Here is a 19,000-nt window from a genome sequence, read left to right on the forward strand (position 1 = left end):
TAGACTGCTAGACTGGCTCTATGCGTCATTACCATCATTACTTGATTGTCCCGTTTTTACCTAGTCTGCATTGTAATCCACTATCTTTTTTCCCTAGTCCTCTTTTAGGGTTTTCCAATTCCAATACATATTTTGACATTCCCAGGGTAATTTTCTGATGAGTCTGTTTGCCCATTGGGTTAGTAAAAATCATGTTTAATCGTTAGCAAGGATTGTTACTCCGTTCATACGCGAAAATTATTAAGGCACTCTTTTTCGGTTTTTTTTTTTTTTGGAAAAGATCGTGTTTCCAACAGGAGACAGAAATAGTCAACAAGCTAAGCTCCATTATTCTTCAATGGCGAAGGCTTTCGACACACTTGTGAGGGATATTCAGAGTCGTTTGCACAATATATTTTTGAGAAAAGCAGACTATAATCCAGGAAAGAATGCTTTGGTTACAGCAGCCAGAATTCCTTGGTATCTTTTTTTTCTAGACTTGATCGATCTTGTCACAATAATCTTTGAAAAACTGACATTTACAATCTTTGCTTTGAATTGCAGGTCATGGGTAGCAGTTAATGTTGCAGAGACATTGTCGCAATATCCTACAGGAATAACAATGACCGTTTTATTGTCAATATTGGAATTGAAGGTACAAACATTTGCATAGGAAACAACTTAAGTAGAAACATTGTTTATTCATTTACTGTATGATATAAATAGTGGGAGAAGACGTTCATTAAGAAATTTAAAGGATTTGATAAAAGTAAGGAGGATGCAATTTTAAAAAATGTTTATCTCTCGGTCTGTCATAAGTTTAACGTATTGTAACAACAAAGGTTTCAGTTCAATACAAGCCGTTTATGATAGCACTGCAGCTGAATATTTCCTCTTAGAAGTAAAGACAAAGTCATGGGAGAAGAGCAGTGGTTCCGATACTTATATCCTTTTCAGCTTGAATTGAAAACATTGAAACATCACACTAATAACTGTAGTCTATTTTATTGTTTCCTTAACTCTTTCTCTCTCTTCCTCTATTTTATACATCAACTAACAGTAACTGATGACTCAAATATGCGTGATTTAGATCTATACATGCATCCAAAATACAATCGTTGGATCACTTATAGAGTTGAATGCGGACAGCAAGAGAATCATAGTCAATTATTATTCTTTAAGGACCGTAAAATTAGAATGATATGCCCACCAAAAGCCAACTCGCCTGTTATTAATAGATATGAAGATACAACTCTTCCTCGCCGATACCGTGTAGCACTGATACCCCCTACTGAACTACTTCTTATTATGCTTAACCGAAACGACAAAGAATTTGTGCTAAAAGAATTCCCGCATAAAATCAAGCATATCTATGACCCGGATCTGTCGAATAATAAGTCATTTGAAGCAGGTTTGTCTCTTTGGCTAAAAATCATTCATGTTGAAGTGGTTGTCCATCAAAACCCCACACCAAATCTACTTTTAGCAAGCAATGACGATGGACGAATGACCAAAGCGCAAAGGACCGATTTATATCTTATAGATATGAGTAGTGATTGCATGCCGGTAGTGCTATCTTTGTTTGATGACCAGACTCAGTTAGCTTCGATTTTCAAAAGAAATGATTACATTGGAATATACCGTCCTGTTATGCAGAATCAGCAACAGCAACAGTCAGATATCCCTAGTAGTCAACCGCAAGAGGTTATTCTCGAGCTTGGAGGTGAAACCGTTATATTTTTGATGCCTGAAAAGGAGGCACAAGACGCAAATCTAGCCAAGGTTAATTTGGCAACACAAATAATCGATGAAAGTCAAGGAACAGTAAAAACAGATCCCAAGAACGAGATCACTGAACGTGATGAAGAGGTATTTTGTCGCAGCCCGAAGATCGTAGTAACTTTTCTGTGTTGACTTGTCTACTTTTATATATTTTAGGGTTTCATGGACTGTTCCAGCTACATGCCTAGAATTTACGTCAAAGATTTAGTTCATCGTATGCTAAACGTTACACTGTTGGGGAAGGTAATCGGTCTCGCCAATAATGTAAGTTATCTCAAGCACCCTATAGTCTTTGCAATATACTTCAAACTTTTGGTAATCAACAAGTACTCATAAATAATTCTTTCGTGTTAAGAACCCTTATATAAAAAAATCGTCTTCGGGAGAAACAAAGAAAATGGACAGGTATGCGTTACGAATTGCAGATAATACAGGTAATTAAGAAGAACTACCTTATCCTCTACACATGACTCTATATTCATTGTTGTTGCTATCAACATTATGCATTATGAAAAAGGTGTAATGGATGTAACGTTATGGGAAGATGCTGGTCGAGAGTCCAGAAAGTTGAGATTGGGTCAGTATATTCTACTTGATCGTTTAGTCACATCTGATAGGCATAAATCAAGAAACATTTGGTACGTTAATGGAAGCGCTGTCTGTGGCACAAAACTTTATAACAGTAAGTATTGCACGTAAGAAACCACAATGCTCTCATTATGCTTTGTCTTTCTCCTTTAATAATCCTATTTTAGTCTCGACCTTGAGCAGTCTATTATCCAGTTCATCCTTTCGCTCAATTATACCCTTATGGCATGCTAAAGAAACGAAAAGTGACCAATTTCAAGCGGAGGGAGTTATCATTGGGTGGAAACTCCATTTACGTTCTTCAGGACATGATAATTATGTCTTGTGTGATGAATACACCGAACCTCCTGCAAAGATGTTTCCAAAAGTTGACTTTTTGGAGCACTCAATGGGTGACCGAATAACAGCAACTGCACGTAAGAAAGTAAGAAATTTACTACATATTATTGACGTCTAATTGCTCCTATTTCTACATCTGTCGTAGATACGAATTGCTTGTTGCCGTTAAAAAAACACCATGAGGCACATTGCGACTTCTGTGGAGTACCCGTACAGAATAATCATGTCTTGGTCTTCAGACCAAGACCAACCCATCCTAAAAAAAGCGGAGAAGAATGGGAAGGCTGGATCGAATGGAGATTTGATGATGGAACCAGCAGCTGTAATATCTATGGAGGAGAAGAAGTGAGTAAAAGCGTCCCTTGGGTCAATTAAGGAGTAACATTAGATTACTATACTTACTTTTTCATTAAACAACTGAATTTTTCAACAATATAGTTTTTAATGAATATTACTGCTCACCATTTTCGTAACATGTCTCAACAATCGCAAATTCGTTTATTGAACAGTGTCATAGGTGTTTCGATTCGGTGTACACTCTCTGTAAGTATTGTAATTCAGTTTGTGCGACATTTTCCAAAAATAAAAAATGGAGGGAAACGATCATCTTCAATGCTGAAATGGCCAAATACAGCCAATCTGTTTCCAATATTTTTAAACCTTGAATTGATTGTTTATTGTAATCTTTAGGGAAATGGAGCCTCATCTTATAGACTAGATCAATTGGCATTTCTAGAGCCTACACAACAGGAGTGCAGCAAATTACTGGAAACACTAACTGAAGAGGTTGGGAACAGTTCTTTTTCAGACATTCTACAACGTGTTTCTAATGTCCCACAAGCCTGAAAAGTGTGGACTTCAAGTTCACAACTTCTCTTTTACACTTTTTTTCCTTCTTCTTCAGCGTTACTTTCCTTCTTACACGGTATATATCCCTATCTTACTTTCCTTTCTATTGTCATTGCAGGCTCTTTGCCCTTTCCATTCCTTTAATATAACCTTTAAACAGCACTACTGCTAATATATCTTCTAAAAAAATGAAATTTGCTTTCTTCACTGTTACTGGTCTTCTTACAGCAGTTTCTAATGTCGCTGCTGTTACTGTAAGTACGACGATATAGCAAAGTTCTACCTGGTGGTTGGTTATCAAAGAAGAAAGGTACTAAGAAAGTTGTTTGATTGCAATTGCATTTTCATAGATCGTAACCCCTTGGGCCCAAACTGTTTGGGTGAGTATTGAATTCGATTGCAAGTGATTATCTTGACAAGAGAGATCTCTAATATAAGTTTTGTTCGTACACTGCGCAAATAGACTGCTGGTGGTCATGGTAACATCACTTGGACGACTACTGCCTCTGATGCTGGTTTGAAGTGTGATATGTATTTGCTTAACGGTGACTTCAAAAACTCAAAGTAACGTATATTATTATTTTTATTGTTTTCACGGATGAAAGGGCTTGATAATTGTACCTCGCCCCTTTCTTATCTATCAAAATCAACCCTTGATGCATGGTGTCCTACGACCTACTTACCATTGTCATAATTGACCTAATATTCATGTATAGTATTGTCGCTCAAATTACTGATCCCTCAACTCCTGTTGATTGTTCGATTGGAAGATACGATGTAAGCGAATTTCATATTCGAACAACGGTTCGTCGTATTGTTGGCAAAGGCACAATATTAATTTGGTATATGGCTTGCATGATTGTGCAAAAATAGATGCATCCTTTGAATGATTTTGCTTCAGGTACATACTGGGTTCGTATCGGACAAGCTTCAACTGGCACTTGGTCTTATTCCTCTGCCTTCCAATTCAAAGGTAACGGAACCGCGAGTCCTGTCTGTAAGTATTCAGAGCAAATAAAATCGCTCACAAATGGATATTCTCTAATCAGTTACACAATCTTACTGAAACTCTCAATTTGTATCACTAGCCATTGCCGCTAATCCATCTGGCGTTGCTGCTGCCGGCGCTGCTAATGCTCCTGCTCCTGCTCCTACTGTTACTACTCCTGCTAAGGGTGCAACCAATGTTACTCCTACTGCTACTCCCGCAGCTACTAAGGGCGCTGATGTTAGTAAACCAGTCGGCGCAGCTGCTGCATCTGCTAATGCAACTTCTGAAGGCTATTCCTCTAATTCAGTTAATGTAATGGCTCTTGCATTAGGTGCAATTGCCGCTGTTGCTGTTACACTTTAAAGCAAAGGACCAGGTACATCAGGGTGCGTTAATGCATATACGTCGAATATTCCAGAAGCCCATCAATGGGCTGCTAATTGAGCAATATAGTTTGAATACTAAGAACAATTTACATAAACTTTAACTTTCTTTACCTATAACAGCAATAGAGCGAATCGAAAAGGGCAATAATGATCCGTTTCGACGATTGTACTATTATTTACTTAATCCATTTCTAATAAAGTGGCGTATTTTTGCACGTAACAGTTGATGGCAGCGGATGGAATTAGTCGGGATACATTGTTCGTTGATATGTCCATTAAGCAAAATCGCAATAAGATAGTTACTTATATGGGATGAATTAAAAATACTTTTCAAAATAAATGTTGAAGCATTATCTTTGCTAAAGAATCATTAAACGTATAATATACATAACGTCTCAACAGGTATCATAAATTTAAAGCACCTGCTTAAACATACACGCGATCTGTTTAAGGAGAATTTTGAATAATAAATAAGGGATTGTTTGATTCCAATGTTCTTGACACATATCTTCAAAGAGGAGTCTATAATATCAAAGAAGGAGAAAGTTGCCTATCATTTTTTGCCACACCTTATTCATACATGTTCAAAAGGTTGTGTTATGAAGTCGAGTGCATGCATATTTCGAAACTGATGAAGACATACCATGCTTGTATATAATGTAAAGTGATAGGTCTAAATGTAGACGGTCTATCAATTTTATTGTTCCTTAAAAGTAGCGCACTTCAAATTGTTGATCGAAAGCGAAAACGCGAAAAAGAGCCAGCCTGTATTACATGCAGATTTTGTAACCGAAACAAATAATAGACTTCGACTTATTCGGTACTCTCAAAACAAGCCAAAAACCTCACATTCTGTTGGGTTCTCCAAACTCACATACATAAATGGCCTAGCATATTAGAGGAGAGATAATATAAGGAGTTAGTACTTTACACAATAGTTTTGCCTGGATTAACGGATGAACAACGAATAATCAAATCGTGTGCAATCTCGAGAAAAAAAAAAAAGCTTAAATTTGGTTATTCACATATGCCAACTGATTCGCACCGTTGAGTTTTTAAAGTGTTTTACCACATCCACAAAAATCAATCAAGAAAACTGTTCAAATGATATAATCGTGAAATGGAAAGCTGAAAAATTTGAATTAAGTCAAAAGTCTTTTAAGTTTGTAACTTGTATGAACTTGTTTGATTATTGTATTTTGCAAGAAAAAGAAGATATCGTTTATAGTTTTGACTCCTTCGTAAATCACCATCGACATCAAAAGCACGTTTAAATGGCTGCTGATCCAAGAAAATTATTTAGAGATTGAAGAATTGAAGATCGTTTATACAGTTAAAATAGCAGTAAAAGAACGTCTTTTCATAGTAAAAAAAAAAAACCGTACATAAAATGCCGGACGGATCAACATTGTTTATTTATCACGTTTTGTAACTGCGTTGCATATTGTTCATGTATGAAACTTACCTCCTTTTGTTTGAATCATCAGAAAGACTATATTCATTTTTGACCAAATCTGTATATAAACATCACAAACCTTCTTCTTTTTTTTCCCCCTTTCTCTGCTCTTTCTGCCTTTCTGAACCTTCTTTCATTACCATAACCACCGTTACCACACTTATAATACTTATTCGTATAAGTATCGCTTCTGCCACATTATCTGTAACTTGGACATATATTGAAGTCTAAAAAGGAAGGAGGATGACTTTACTATTCAGCAAAAAAAATAAATCAGCCGCAGCCGACAAGCTTGTACAGAAAAAGATAACTTTGATAGAAAAAGATACATTAACAAAACATAAGCGAAAACCTTCAGTAGAACGGCGATCCACAGCAAATACGACTTCAACACTTATTGCCAATAATCAGGACAGTCAATTAAATGGTATAGGTCCTTATGAATTCCTGAGGCCGTTAGGCAATGGAAAGTTTAGTAGAGTGTTATTAGCACATCATTTAGAAACGAAGCAACAAGTGGCTATCAAGGTAAATAGTTCAGGAGAACAGTTTCTGTACGAAACAAGGAAACAATAAAAATTGACTCAGAGACAAAATAATAATAGATTATAGACAAACAGGCTCACGATTACAGAGTCATGTCGAGATTGGTACGAGAGATCACCATTATGGAGTTAATTCAGCATGACTCTATAGTGAAATTGTATGAAACGTTCGAAAGTTGCGATTCACTTTACTTGGTTATGGAATATGTTCCTGGATTTAATTTAGACGAATATCTCCAGAAAAAGAAGGATGGCGCTTTAGATGAACATGAAGCCCGACATTTATTTCGGCAATTAGTTACTGCAGTTGATTATTGCCACAGAAATTGGGTTGTTCACAGAGATTTGAAGGTATGTTGTAGTTGTTATTGAAAAATATACATCATCTACAAAATCTATGTTATGAATACTCTATACTGATCTACTCTTTGTTCGTCTTATCTCTTGCATGCATATCATACAATTAGACTCCAAATATTTTAATCACACCAGATGGTTCAGTTAAATTGGCTGATTTTGGCTTAGGTAATCGATATGGCTTGCAGCGATTGCGGACGATATGTGGCTCAATGTTATATTACAGTCCTGAAATCATCACGGGCCAGAAATATTATGGCCCTGAAGTCGACTGTTGGTGTCTTGGAATCACATTGTTTCGTATGACAGCAGGGTTTGAACCATTCGCTCATGCTCATAGTAAATCTCAATGAAGCCCTCCCTCAATATATATAAGTGCATTTTATTCACATTGAAAATCTTCTTTTTTTCTCCGTAGCTGTGGGAGAGTTGAAAAGCGATGTATGCAAAGGCAACTTCCCGATGCCAAGCACATTAAGTCCAGAGCTACAAACAACCATTCGGAAATGTCTTCAAGTAGATAAACGGAAAAGGATGACAGTACGCCAAGCTTTGAAAGACGATCCATGGTTAACGAACTTTGGAGAGCTTCCATGTCCTATATCAAATGCCCCCAAAACATTGTTTGAAGAAGCCATGGTGGCTGCTGATAATTATGAAAAAGCAGGAAATCGAGATGAAAGGACGCGTAGACAGTTTTTGCGGGATGAGCAAGACTCAAATACCAATATGCATAAGGTGAAAAAAACCATTATATATCACCCTCTCAATCCTTCTATTTATTACACTTCAAAGACAGAGCCGTGCCAAATGATGAACATGACCAAAAATGCAGCAGGGCAAATGGAAAGCGTAGAGTCACTTAGATCCGAATTGTTGCAGTCTGTAAGATCGCGTGCTCGACGTTTAGGCATCAAACCTGCAGACCGCTGGGAGCTTCGGTCATCTGGTCTCAAATTATTTTTATCAGCACTCAACCCTCAGCAAATAAAGAAAGACAATAACAATAATAGTAGATCTATTTCTGAAGTTGTTCATCGTATCGCCAAAGACCAGGTTTATCATTTTCACTTCTCCAATATACAGCTAAAAAATTATTCCCAAGGTTCTCGTCCGCCTTCCCTCTCTTCTTCTATCAGCACTTCATCTATCTCCAGCAGTATCATTGATGACTCTGCTTTGGCCACTACCACCATCTTTAATGCAGACTCCAATAAGAAACACCTCCGTGAAGTGATGGCTTTGTTAAAACAGACATGTCAGTTGATGGGAATTACTTATATGCATGATACATCTACTACACTTCAATGTGTGTTGACTTTGAGAAGTGCGTCTAAAAAGTCCAACAGTACTTCATCCGCTACCACATTGAACGCGCCCTCCACACCGACCTCACCCTCTTCACCCGCATGCCCAATCGCTAATACCAACAACACTCAGCAGCAAACTACATCATCAACATCCAGACAAAGCCGTAAACAAAGTCAGACAAGCAGCCTTGGAACAAACATTGGAGGGTTACTAACAGATGATCCCACTTCGAGATCTTACAAGCGACTTTCATTACCGCTATTATCACACTTAACGTCCTCAATGACAACGTCTTTTTTTGGTCGTAGCAAACCACGACATTCAATGGAAGAAACAGTTATTTCACCTTTTGACCTTCAGCATCATCATCAACAGAGTCAGAAAAGAAAGCAGAAAGAAGGTATGGCTTTGTTCACTATTACGATCGAAGCTAACTATAAAAAAAGATTGGATAAAATCAGTTTGAGATTCTCTAAGCAGCAAGGTTCAACAACAGTTTTCAAAATTGCTAGTGGCTGGGTAACTGGTGTTATGGTATTAGACGGTAAATTCAGTGGTTATAGTAAGTAGTCATGATATAACAGTTCATGATTCTTCACATTGTATTATTGTAATTTCTTTTAAGCATGATGTAAACGTAGCATATCAAATCATTCATTATTATAGTCTCATTTTTCCTTCCTATGCAATGAATATGTATTATAAAGCTAGTGATAGCATTTTATGTGTAATTTGAACTTATTAATAAATGCATCAGGCATGTCCCTTGATACACTAAATGCATACAAATAACCTTTTTTTATGGAAGAGTGCAATCAGTCAGTCAATAAAAAAGCTTATTTTAGGTGACATAAGTTTTGAAAGCAAAAGTGACAACTTGAATTAAAATGTAAGAATCACTAACGTCTTCTGTGGTATATGTGTAGTCCGTATATAAAAACGGGGAGTATCTGTTACAAAAAAGAAAAAATAAATAAATAAACTTACGATGAAGGAACAACTGTATATTAGACGTCTACGTTGGCATAGCAAACAAAGCCTATTGATTAAGCATGCTTCCTGCCACTTGCTTAGTATTTCTACGAGCTTCAATAATTTCTGCATCAGTCCATCCATTGAAGCCAAATTCTTCAGGAGACTCATCATCGGACTCGTAGAAGATTGTAAAACTACTTTCAACTGTTGGATGCCCGTCTTGTTGGGTTCTACCACTGGATGATGAACGGTAATCATCCTCAATAAACATAGCAAACACTTCGTCTGTAGGCGCGATTCCACTACTGTCCACAACTGTAGAGCCTTGAGAGGAAGCTGAATCGATGGAATGATTTTTTTCTTGTTGCTTATTGGCATTGGACGTATTGATAGTGCCTACAAACGGTGGCGAAGAAGACCCATTTCTTGTATTTTTCGACGAGAAATATTCTTGTCGATTCAGGCTGCTGCCTTTAGATAATGAGGATGAAGAGCCATTGTTCCTGCTGGTTGTTGGTGATCTTAGTGCGCCTCGATTGGATTCCACTATAGCAAATGATTTTTGTCGGTCTCGTTTGTTCCAATGTAAACACTTTTGTAGTGAGTTGAACCAATCTGTTGCCTGGTCTGCTTTGCAGACAGTTGGAAAAGAATATCTTGAGGCTGTCACTTTTACATGATCACCCTCTTTAGAAAGGTCACAAAGACATTAGTTAGATGTAAGTAGCACAGATAAACGATGATATTTTGCATTTACGCTTCAGTTCGATTCTCCCTCTTCCGTCAAAACTGACCCAAGCAGTATTTCTTGAGTTGAACGGGACGCAAATGCGAAGCTCCATTGAATCAGGAACCAATGTAGGTCTGAACGACAACGTATGTGGACATATTGGCGTAATTAAAGTTGCATGAATCTCAGGATGTGTCAAGGAGCCGTTCGCTGATAACTTTTTTTTTTCCGTTGCGAACAAAACATTAGGCCATGCTCAAGCGTTCGAAATTCATGTTCGTACACAATAATCATTTAACTTACAGAATATGCTGTGCTTCCCGTAGGCGTTGATATTGCTAAACCGTCAGCTTGAACAGTTGTTAGATGTTTGTTATCGCCAAATAATTCTAACAAGCTCATGTATGGACTGGGACCTCGGTCAACAACTAGGTCGTTTATTACTTGGTGCTTTTCTACCGGGATGGTAGTGAAGCATGGTATTTGGCGTTTTTCCTCAAATTCACTGATGTCTTTTTCATCTACTTCATCGAAAAGGAAAGCTTCATCTTCCTCTGTGCCAAAATCTTCTCCATCTACCTCCCCAAATTTCTTCAGTGAATGGTTTATCGACTCTCCTTCTTTTTGTTCCTGTTGTTTATTATTGTCTGTCAAAGGCCTTGATGCACACCAATCGCCTATCTTGATCTTTCCTGTGATAGGATTACGTAAAACATTACGCAATTTAATTGAATGATTTGTACTTTTCTGCCCACTGTCTGTTGAGCTGTCTAGTTGATTGACTCGTCTGTACACTGTACATGTCAATCTTCCCCTAAGGTTGACTCGCATCCCACTCTCCATGATTCTTGTCAGATATAGTTCAAATTTGTCGAAATCAAACGGTGTCAAAAATCCCAGAGAACCCAAATTGAATGGAATGACAGGTGGTACATAGTTTTGGAATAGCCATGAAGCAAAGAGAACAGTCCCGTCACCACCTAACTATCACATCAATCTCAGATTTACACTTTTTAGACATTCTGAAGGATTGACTTATTCCCTTACTGTCACTATAAAATCAAACATCTTGGGTTGAGTAGCACACAATTCCGGATTCCAGAAGCCGAGTCTTTCTTTGGTTTGCGGAAAGACATCCAAGATTCGCTCATATTTGAAACTCTTTGCGGTTTTCAATTTCTCATCAACATAACTATAATTTGAGATATGAAAAGGCATCGATAATTGAACTCTATTATAGTGTCTGTTATTGAAAATGTAACTTACACTTTGACACCCTGACAGGCTTTGGAAGTAGTTATAAACCAGAGTGCGAGATCTCTCGTCATGTGCACCAACGAAAGATCGCCAGGTTTTGTAATGACCATCACTGTCTTTGGGTTATCCCACTTAACTTTTGTCTTTCCTATAATTTTATTCGATTTCAATAGAATATATGTGTTAGCAACGAATTTGGGTCAATTTTTGCTATCCAACAATCCTAAAATACCTATTTTCTTCGAGACTTCACGAACGACTTCTGCCGTATCTGAGAGCCGAGCTGCGTACGTTGTTTGTAATTGTACTTGCCTTTTTGCTTCGAGGCTCATAGTCTCCACGTTTGATAGGCCCTTTTCAGAGATATCCATATTCAAAAAAAACGGTAGTGAAAAGCTTCGTAATGTAGGCCGTAATAAGCAAAAAGAAAAAATTTTGATAAACAATGAAAAAAAAGTGGGGAAGTTTTTTTTTTTATTTAAGATCCGTCAGGGACAAGTTTTAGAGGCCCAAATTTATAGTTTTAACTAATATGTTAGATGTTAGACGAATTTCAATTGTGTTGTTGACGAAAAGATAAACCGTTATGATATTCCATGACATTCCTTTTCATCCCCATCCGTCATTAGTAAAGCCCACAATGTTATTTTTTTGAATCTGTCTTCCTCGCAGCTCTTTCGGGAAGCGGCTGCCTTAGATTAATTATCCATCATAGAACTTGTCTTTTACTCTCCATGTCCCACCCCTCAGCGATGTGTGACTAATTTATTATTCTTAAATAAAATAATCTACAAAAAAAATAATCTTGTATATGAATCATGATATCAAACACAAGTTTAATGTCAATATTTGCAGTAGGCGGGTCAGAATAAGCGGATGAATGACCGGTAGTTTTACTGGAAAGTTCAGGATTTATATATATATTGAAAGTACTGATTTTTGAGTTGCTATGAGCTTTTGGTAGACAGTCTTAAATGCATTGCTGCGAATTGAAGACTATGGCATGGTGAGATCAAACTATCTCAGGGTCATGCTTCTGTAGCCATGGAATACCGAAAATGATTGGATACTGGCCAAAAGATGTAATATCAAGCGTAAGTATTTTTGTATGAGGGTCCATACAGATCGAAGTAAGGACCTCATGTGTTATCGTACCAGAGCTAATAGGGGGGGGGGGTCAACAGTGATCACATTTACGGGGCTTGTCTTTTCAATGAGTGTAAACCCGTTGGAGGTAGCGAAATCCTTATTCATAAAGTTTGACATAGCATCAGAGTCTACTTAACAACAAAGTCAAGGTGTTTTGGGGGTTGGCAGAGGCGAACATCAGCGATGAGATGTTCATTGGATGAAGTGTTTGCGATGATCAAAAAAGTTGCAACTGCACACGACAAACAGATAGTTTGATGGACTTTTTGAATTATCACTCAACATCGTTCGTTCTCTCGACATTGAACCCGATGAAATTCCTGGTAAGTAAAGATAGCGGCGTGGGCAAGCTTATGACTATCTGATATCTGAAGAGGAGGCAGAAGAGGGACGCAGGTTCCTAAACTTCTTGGGGGCATTTATAGGCATGATTGTCTTCACCACCACAATATAAGCATAGATTTGTTGTTGATTCGACGAAGTTTCTCTTCAAAAGAAAGTTGACGACCATACATCATGGTTATGTTGTAGGGCAAATGACTGTTGTTGACGTCGAGTTAAATGGGATGGTTGACGATTGTTGAAACGAGCGTTGGGAGTTAAACAAACCAGTTTTTGGAAAACGAATCTGTTCGCGAAACTTGTTATCAAAAGAGATAACCTTATTGATTGTACGGTGTTAAACATTCAAGTAGGTCTTTGATAACCAATTCGTTTTGTAAGGGCAGGTTCCTTGACTTGAGAAATGAGAGCTTAATTCTGGAATTTGATCACATAGTCAGAGGCAGGACAATCACCTTGCTTGATTGTAAGTAGTTTATGTTGTGCTTCATGCACCAATTCGATATCACTGAAATAGCTTCGCAAGGAATTCAGGAAGACTTTATAATTATTTACGATGAATAAAATAAAGTGTCATATATTTTCAGAGAAGAGTGTCGCACAATTAGGACAAAAGGATGTATAAGGAAAAATAGTGTCGTGCCTTTCAAAGAAAGAAAAAAGATGTTGCATATGTAACTATTTATTAGATAAGATAGCCTGCAAGACAGTCAGCGAAACGGTTAACAGAATAGCGTGCAAATTGTTCAAAAGATAACTGGGCATCTTAATTGCTAGTATCAACAATTATTTGATGTATCTCTTTTGAATATAAACTCTCACGAATACAACAGGCCCAAAATTGTTCTATTTGGACTGTGCAGAAACGTATCTCAGTTTCTCTTATTACGATATACAAGAACAAGTACTGATACATTTTCAATTATCAGCTTTGTGCACTGAAATATCCTTCTCAAGTTGTTTATAATATACGGCACACATAAACTTAATCCCTATTTTCTTCTATTCATAACTGTAGTTTTTATTGTTCATTAAAGCAGTTCACACGAGCATTGAACTTACAAAGGAAACCAAATCTTTGTCAGGCTTCAATTCCGATTTAAGCAGTACCATGTGCATGTGCATGTGTATTCTTTAGTTTTTCCGTTCATCTCGTATTGTAGATCTAGTGACATTCATAAAGATATGGAGTGAGCTGAAGAACTTCTTTATAAGACTTCTTGACAATTGAAAATGAAAACGCACAATTAAAGAAACCAGTGCCGTCAATAAATTAGAATCTCTGTAGAGAAAAGGAAATGCTTTGATTTACAACCAAGAAGTTAATGTTTTGATGTGGTCTCATCTCAAGGATCATTTAAAAGTGTTCAGTAATTGTTACGAGTCAAGTTTTTTATCTTTCCTTGGTTGAGGATATATTATTGGCAGCATGTACAGCTTTATAACAGATTTTTCATTTTCTTTTTTTCTTTGCAAGTAAACCCCACAAGGAGGAATAAAAAATATTGCAATACAGTATTTTACCTTATATTTTAGACGATTTACAATTTTTAATGGACAATATACATTTTAATTTTAGATTTAGTAAAAAATATTTTTAGAAAAGTCCATAGTATTTGGATATTTGGATACTCAATTATTCAGTGATATTCAAGCAGCATTAAGGATGACATACAATCGAACCCTAGAAATTAGTCTCTATCAGTAAGAAAGTCGCCAATAATGGTTTTATTGATGTTATCTTGCAATAGGACAAACTACAAAAAGCTTGACAACTTTTTTACTAAATGACGATGTGTTCCGAGACCAACAAGATATTCGTTGGTGCCTTTTTTGGACAAGAATTCCAAAAAAAGTTAACTTTGAATTGATTGACATCAAACCATTGATAGAGGGCTGATGGTCATAGTATAACAGATACCATAGCGGAATGGGATGGTTATATTAACTGTTGTCAATGTTTTTGTATGCGTTCATGGGTGACTTTCAAAGATAAGCACTATAAAATATATTGCTCTCTTAGAGTCAAATGTTGTCTCTTTCACTTTTATTTCACGTTTTTAAGATACATACTATGACCCATGTTCAAAACAATAATTTATGAAAAGAAAAAGCAAATTTTTGAAAAGAAAAAATCAAGTGCTGTTAATGGTAACTTGCCTTTTGAAAGCCTATATACCTGATCATATATATACGTAGAGATTAATCATCGTGTACTGTTAGATGTAACGTGTATTGATTGCGGTAAAGGGGGTCATTACACCCAACAATACTTTAAATGTCAATTGTATGAGACAGAAACTGCAGATCAAGGTAAGCACCTCATGTGGCTTCAAAAGTTGGTAAATTCATCGTTAGTAAGCGACCTCACTGTACCTATAGTTGGTTCGATAGGCAGAAAACGCAAACAGAACTTTGAAATCAAGAAGGAAAAGAAGAAAGCAAGGAAAGAGAATAATGAAGAACCGGATAAAGACAATGCGTGTTGTACCAAATGCAAGCAACCAGGACATAAATCGGTGCGTTCTCCTCTGTGTCCTCAACATGTATTATCAAAGGCAGAGGTCTTTCAACATCATTTGGGAAGTAATTACAAGGCGTTTACAAGAAGGTTGCCTCTTGATAACTGCGTTTTTGGTGACTATCGCAACACATTCAAGTCAAAAGTTGTTGAAGCTTGTTCTGTTATCCGCAACTTGGTTCTTAGAGCCAAGCTCTTCGTGAATTATTACGTCTTGAAAAATGCCACTCTTGCTGAGCCAAAGTGTATTAAATGTATCTTTACACAAAATTTCTGGTACTCTATGATACAACTGATGAATGGACAAAGACCAACAAATAGTAGGATGGTATCAGAACAATTATTGAGCTCGTTTGATTCTTTTAAAACGACTTACCCTAAGATTGTCTTCCCTGTCAAGCTCTTTCCTGGACTTAGTCAAGCCATTACAGAAGCATGCACCGAAATTGCTACTTCCTATACGAACAGTATAGTGGAAAATTTTGAGGAGAAACTTCTCTATTTTTTGATATATAAAATACAAACGGCATTTGTGGTAAGTTGCAACTCAATATTACTTGGGGTCTTACATGAATTTTAAAAAAAGCTCTCATCTTGCGTAGTGTATGCCTTGGAAGCTTGTCAAAAAGGTCACAAGTGATTTCTGCTATCAAGAGATATGCCAAGGAAAACCTAAATGGCCAACTGATGACTACCTTACCAAAGATATAAAAGCAAAGATCCAAACCTTTTGTGAACCTTGGAAGAAGAAGCTGGGGAAGAAAGTGAACATGAAGACATTATCTGCTGATCCTGGGTCTTTCGTACCCTTTTTGTTATCTTTGAACGCAGAATTTGAGAGCGAACACGATGATCATAAACCATTTGACGTACGACGACGTCCTCTTCCAAAATTGCTATCCTTACTGCCAAAGGTTTCCGTTCAATGGAGGTTCATTACCTTGAGCGTGAACGCTCTGTCTTCTTTTGTGAAACGTTCTTTACCCCGCAATTACCAAAGCCAATTAGAGCTGTTTTTCCATGTCTTTGATTTCAAGAAACTCCGGTACAAAAGGTAAGCATACAGTTAATACGGTATACAGTCGAGTATAATGTATGAGCTTTAACTTCTTGGGCACTTGTAGTATCTCTGAACTAACACCGAATGGTGATAACAAAGAGCTCTTTGGTAATATTGTCAGAACAGATGGGTTTTCAGTTGACTTTCTTTTTTATAAAAGACAACAATCTGGCCATGGTGCCTCGTTCCAAAAATTTGACCTCACTCTTGATGATTTCTCTCTGGATGAAGTTGACAATACTTATTTACCTATTACCCTGGATCCCGGAAGAAAGTCTGTTTTTACTGCTGCTATTGGCCTTGAATATAACAGACAAGTGCGAAGATGCACTACATCCGAATACTATCATATGGCAGGGTCAACGAAATATTGTAAGAAATTGAACAGTATAAAAGCTGTTACAGGAATAGGTCTAGTAGAAAGTCAAATCCCCTCGTCAAAGACCTCTCGTCTAGGAGTATATGAGGCGTTCACCAGTTATATGCTCAATAACTTAGACGCTCTCTTTAGTTTTTATGGACATGAAACAGCAAAGGACCGGTTTACGTTGTACCAAGGAAGGCAAAGAGCACCCGAAACTATGGCCAACATGTTGACTCATGGAACGGCCAAGTACAATCGCAAAAAGAGAAGCAAGGCAAGGAAGAGGAAAAAACAGCAGAAGAAGAAGAAGAAGAAAGGAAAGAATGTTGACAAACAGCCGCCAATCAAGTGAGTATCAATGAATTACATGTTCATCGTTTAGCTTACGCGCTGATTGATAATTTTTAGAAGTGACAAGAAGTGGAAGGCTGATAAGTACTCAGGATTCCCTAGAAGGGTACCATTGATTGTCTTTGGTGCTGGAATGTTTGGAAAAGATGTAGTAAAATTGAAAGGGCAAAGATGTGGTGTTGTCGGTAAACTTTTTGCAACTCTGAAGAAACGTGAAGCTGAAGGTCAATTGATTGTTGTCACAATCGATGAATTCAAAACCTCTAAAACATGCAGCCTCTGTTTCTATGATGATATGCAAATTGTTAATACCCCTGGATTCAAGGGTACCGGCGTTCTTCATTGCAAGCAATGTCTAAAGCTATGGCAGAGAGACATTAACGCCGCTATCAACATGATGACTATATCCCAAGCAGTTTGGTCTGGAGCGGGAAGACCCGACATTTTCAAGCCAGCGAAGAAGAAGAAATAATCGCCGTAATAAACACGGTTTTCCTTGTATTTCAAGGATTTAGATCATTACAGGTGAGGAATAGTACGGTTTTTTTTTTCTTTTTTTTTTTTTTTGTTTCGCACTGCTAACAAGTTTTTGGAATTTGAATCATTGTTTAAACGGTTTATATTTTGGTCTACAACACAATTGCAACTCATCTAAAATGAAAATATTAATCGTCCAAAAAAAAATGTATTTCATCTAAAATATTAGTTAAAATACTGTAATAAAGGATGTAAACCCCGCAAGGAGGAATAAAGGATGTAAACCCCGCAAAGAGGAATAAAAGATGAAGAACCCAACCCTTTGAAAAAAAAAGAGCCCTATTTATATTCAAAAACTTCAAAATCAATCTGTGACTTGTGGGAAAACCTGCAAAATCGTTTTCTTTGAAGGAGAGCCTTATGTATACAGATGAACTACGTATCAGGAGGTCAAAATATGTGATGGAATTGATAAACCCTCAAAGGGGGCCCTATTTATATCATATTTCGGTTCAAATTCAGACTCTTTGAAAGAAAATGTTCGTACTGATCAGAGGAAATTTTTTGGACAGATCAATTGTTAGATTGAGACTCTTTACGAAGCAATCTCAAACCGATTTCTTTTTTGCATGCATCTGTCCCAGTAAGCTTCAGCTAGCCTAATCCAACCTTTACAATCATCAGAAATAAGTGAGGCTCAACAGAATACTGCTTCTACAGAATTTCCAAGGTCGCCTGCCTTGAAAGGGTTGACCTTTGTGAAAGCTTTAGGGTTCGTGCAGCACTTGCGCATTAGAAAGGTTGGTCACTTATGTACCCCTCTGGCCATGTACAACCGATAATGCTGACATTTATCCTTCGCTGTGTTCTGACTTTGACACTTGCAGGCGTACCTACTTTAGACCACGCTCGCCATTTTCCAATCATGCTGGCACGAAATACTAATGTCTATGTGAAAACTTGGCTGTGGCATGCCGACAAGTGTTTCTAATTCACCGTACTAAATGGCTAAGTCGTCGGTTTCCATTGGTTTTTTGGCTCAATACTTTTGTATGCTTTTACTTCCCGCAATAACTGCGCAGAAGACAGACTGACAGAAATGACATGTTGAGCATTACGGATGACCGTTAGAGGAATAAAAAGGAATATTATAATAGATCATTCGAAAGAATGATGTCCAAATTATCCAAT

At 37.2% G+C, this 19,000-nt stretch overlaps 8 protein-coding genes across 8 annotated transcripts; 7 read left to right on the forward strand and 1 right to left on the reverse strand.

Annotated features, from left to right (window-relative positions):
* Positions 1-337: 337 nt before the first annotated feature.
* On the forward strand, positions 338-4,891 carry BDF20DRAFT_904391 (uncharacterized protein; the record flags this gene model as incomplete). Its single annotated transcript, XM_053083024.1, has 18 exons — positions 338-459; positions 544-634; positions 669-690; positions 822-911; positions 1,040-1,848; positions 1,918-2,025; positions 2,156-2,195; positions 2,279-2,443; positions 2,517-2,645; positions 2,834-3,033; positions 3,127-3,231; positions 3,379-3,440; positions 3,698-3,791; positions 3,888-3,917; positions 4,001-4,101; positions 4,254-4,314; positions 4,411-4,534; positions 4,626-4,891. The coding sequence occupies 18 exons, from the start codon at positions 338-340 to the stop codon at positions 4,889-4,891; spliced, it is 2,619 nt and encodes an 872-aa protein (XP_052941344.1).
* Positions 4,892-6,518: 1,627 nt separating this feature from the next.
* Positions 6,519-9,309, forward strand: BDF20DRAFT_86448 (kinase-like domain-containing protein). Its single transcript, XM_053080736.1, has 4 exons — positions 6,519-6,898; positions 6,976-7,266; positions 7,383-7,611; positions 7,691-9,309. Exons 1-4 carry the CDS (start codon positions 6,614-6,616, stop codon positions 9,151-9,153), a joined length of 2,268 nt encoding a protein of 755 aa, XP_052941345.1. The 5' UTR covers positions 6,519-6,613; the 3' UTR covers positions 9,154-9,309.
* BDF20DRAFT_86444 (ATP-NAD kinase-like domain-containing protein) lies at positions 9,240-11,977 on the reverse strand. Its single transcript, XM_053080730.1, has 6 exons — positions 11,778-11,977; positions 11,555-11,693; positions 11,336-11,480; positions 10,592-11,272; positions 10,316-10,505; positions 9,240-10,245 (listed from the first exon to the last, which is right to left on the reverse strand). Exons 1-6 carry the CDS (start codon positions 11,914-11,916, stop codon positions 9,623-9,625), a joined length of 1,917 nt encoding a protein of 638 aa, XP_052941346.1. The 5' UTR covers positions 11,917-11,977; the 3' UTR covers positions 9,240-9,622.
* A 2,933-nt stretch (positions 11,978-14,910) lies between these two features.
* On the forward strand, positions 14,911-15,120 carry BDF20DRAFT_848164 (uncharacterized protein; the record flags this gene model as incomplete). Its single annotated transcript, XM_053079849.1, has 1 exon — positions 14,911-15,120. A coding segment is annotated over one exon (156 nt), but the record flags the coding sequence as incomplete, so codon positions are not given.
* On the forward strand, positions 15,107-15,476 carry BDF20DRAFT_848165 (uncharacterized protein; the record flags this gene model as incomplete). The annotated part of the gene is made up of 2 exons (XM_053079850.1): positions 15,107-15,187; positions 15,260-15,476. Coding segments are annotated over exons 1-2 (174 nt in total), but the record flags the coding sequence as incomplete, so codon positions are not given.
* A 166-nt stretch (positions 15,477-15,642) lies between these two features.
* Positions 15,643-16,411, forward strand: BDF20DRAFT_798440 (uncharacterized protein; the record flags this gene model as incomplete). Its single annotated transcript, XM_053076317.1, has 2 exons — positions 15,643-16,092; positions 16,160-16,411. Coding segments are annotated over 2 exons (702 nt in total), but the record flags the coding sequence as incomplete, so codon positions are not given.
* Positions 16,412-16,652: 241 nt separating this feature from the next.
* Positions 16,653-17,333, forward strand: BDF20DRAFT_810951 (uncharacterized protein; the record flags this gene model as incomplete). Its single annotated transcript, XM_053076642.1, has 1 exon — positions 16,653-17,333. One exon carries the CDS (start codon positions 16,653-16,655, stop codon positions 17,331-17,333), a length of 681 nt encoding a protein of 226 aa, XP_052941350.1.
* A 94-nt stretch (positions 17,334-17,427) lies between these two features.
* BDF20DRAFT_848183 (uncharacterized protein) lies at positions 17,428-17,735 on the forward strand (the record flags this gene model as incomplete). Its single annotated transcript, XM_053079851.1, has 1 exon — positions 17,428-17,735. A coding segment is annotated over exon 1 (226 nt), but the record flags the coding sequence as incomplete, so codon positions are not given.
* Between the last annotated feature and the right edge of the window lie 1,265 nt (positions 17,736-19,000).

This window comes from Mycotypha africana (genome assembly GCF_025528875.1).
Source record: "Mycotypha africana strain NRRL 2978 chromosome Unknown BDF20scaffold_1, whole genome shotgun sequence".
Classification (NCBI taxonomy): Eukaryota; Fungi; Mucoromycota; class Mucoromycetes; order Mucorales; family Mycotyphaceae; genus Mycotypha; species Mycotypha africana.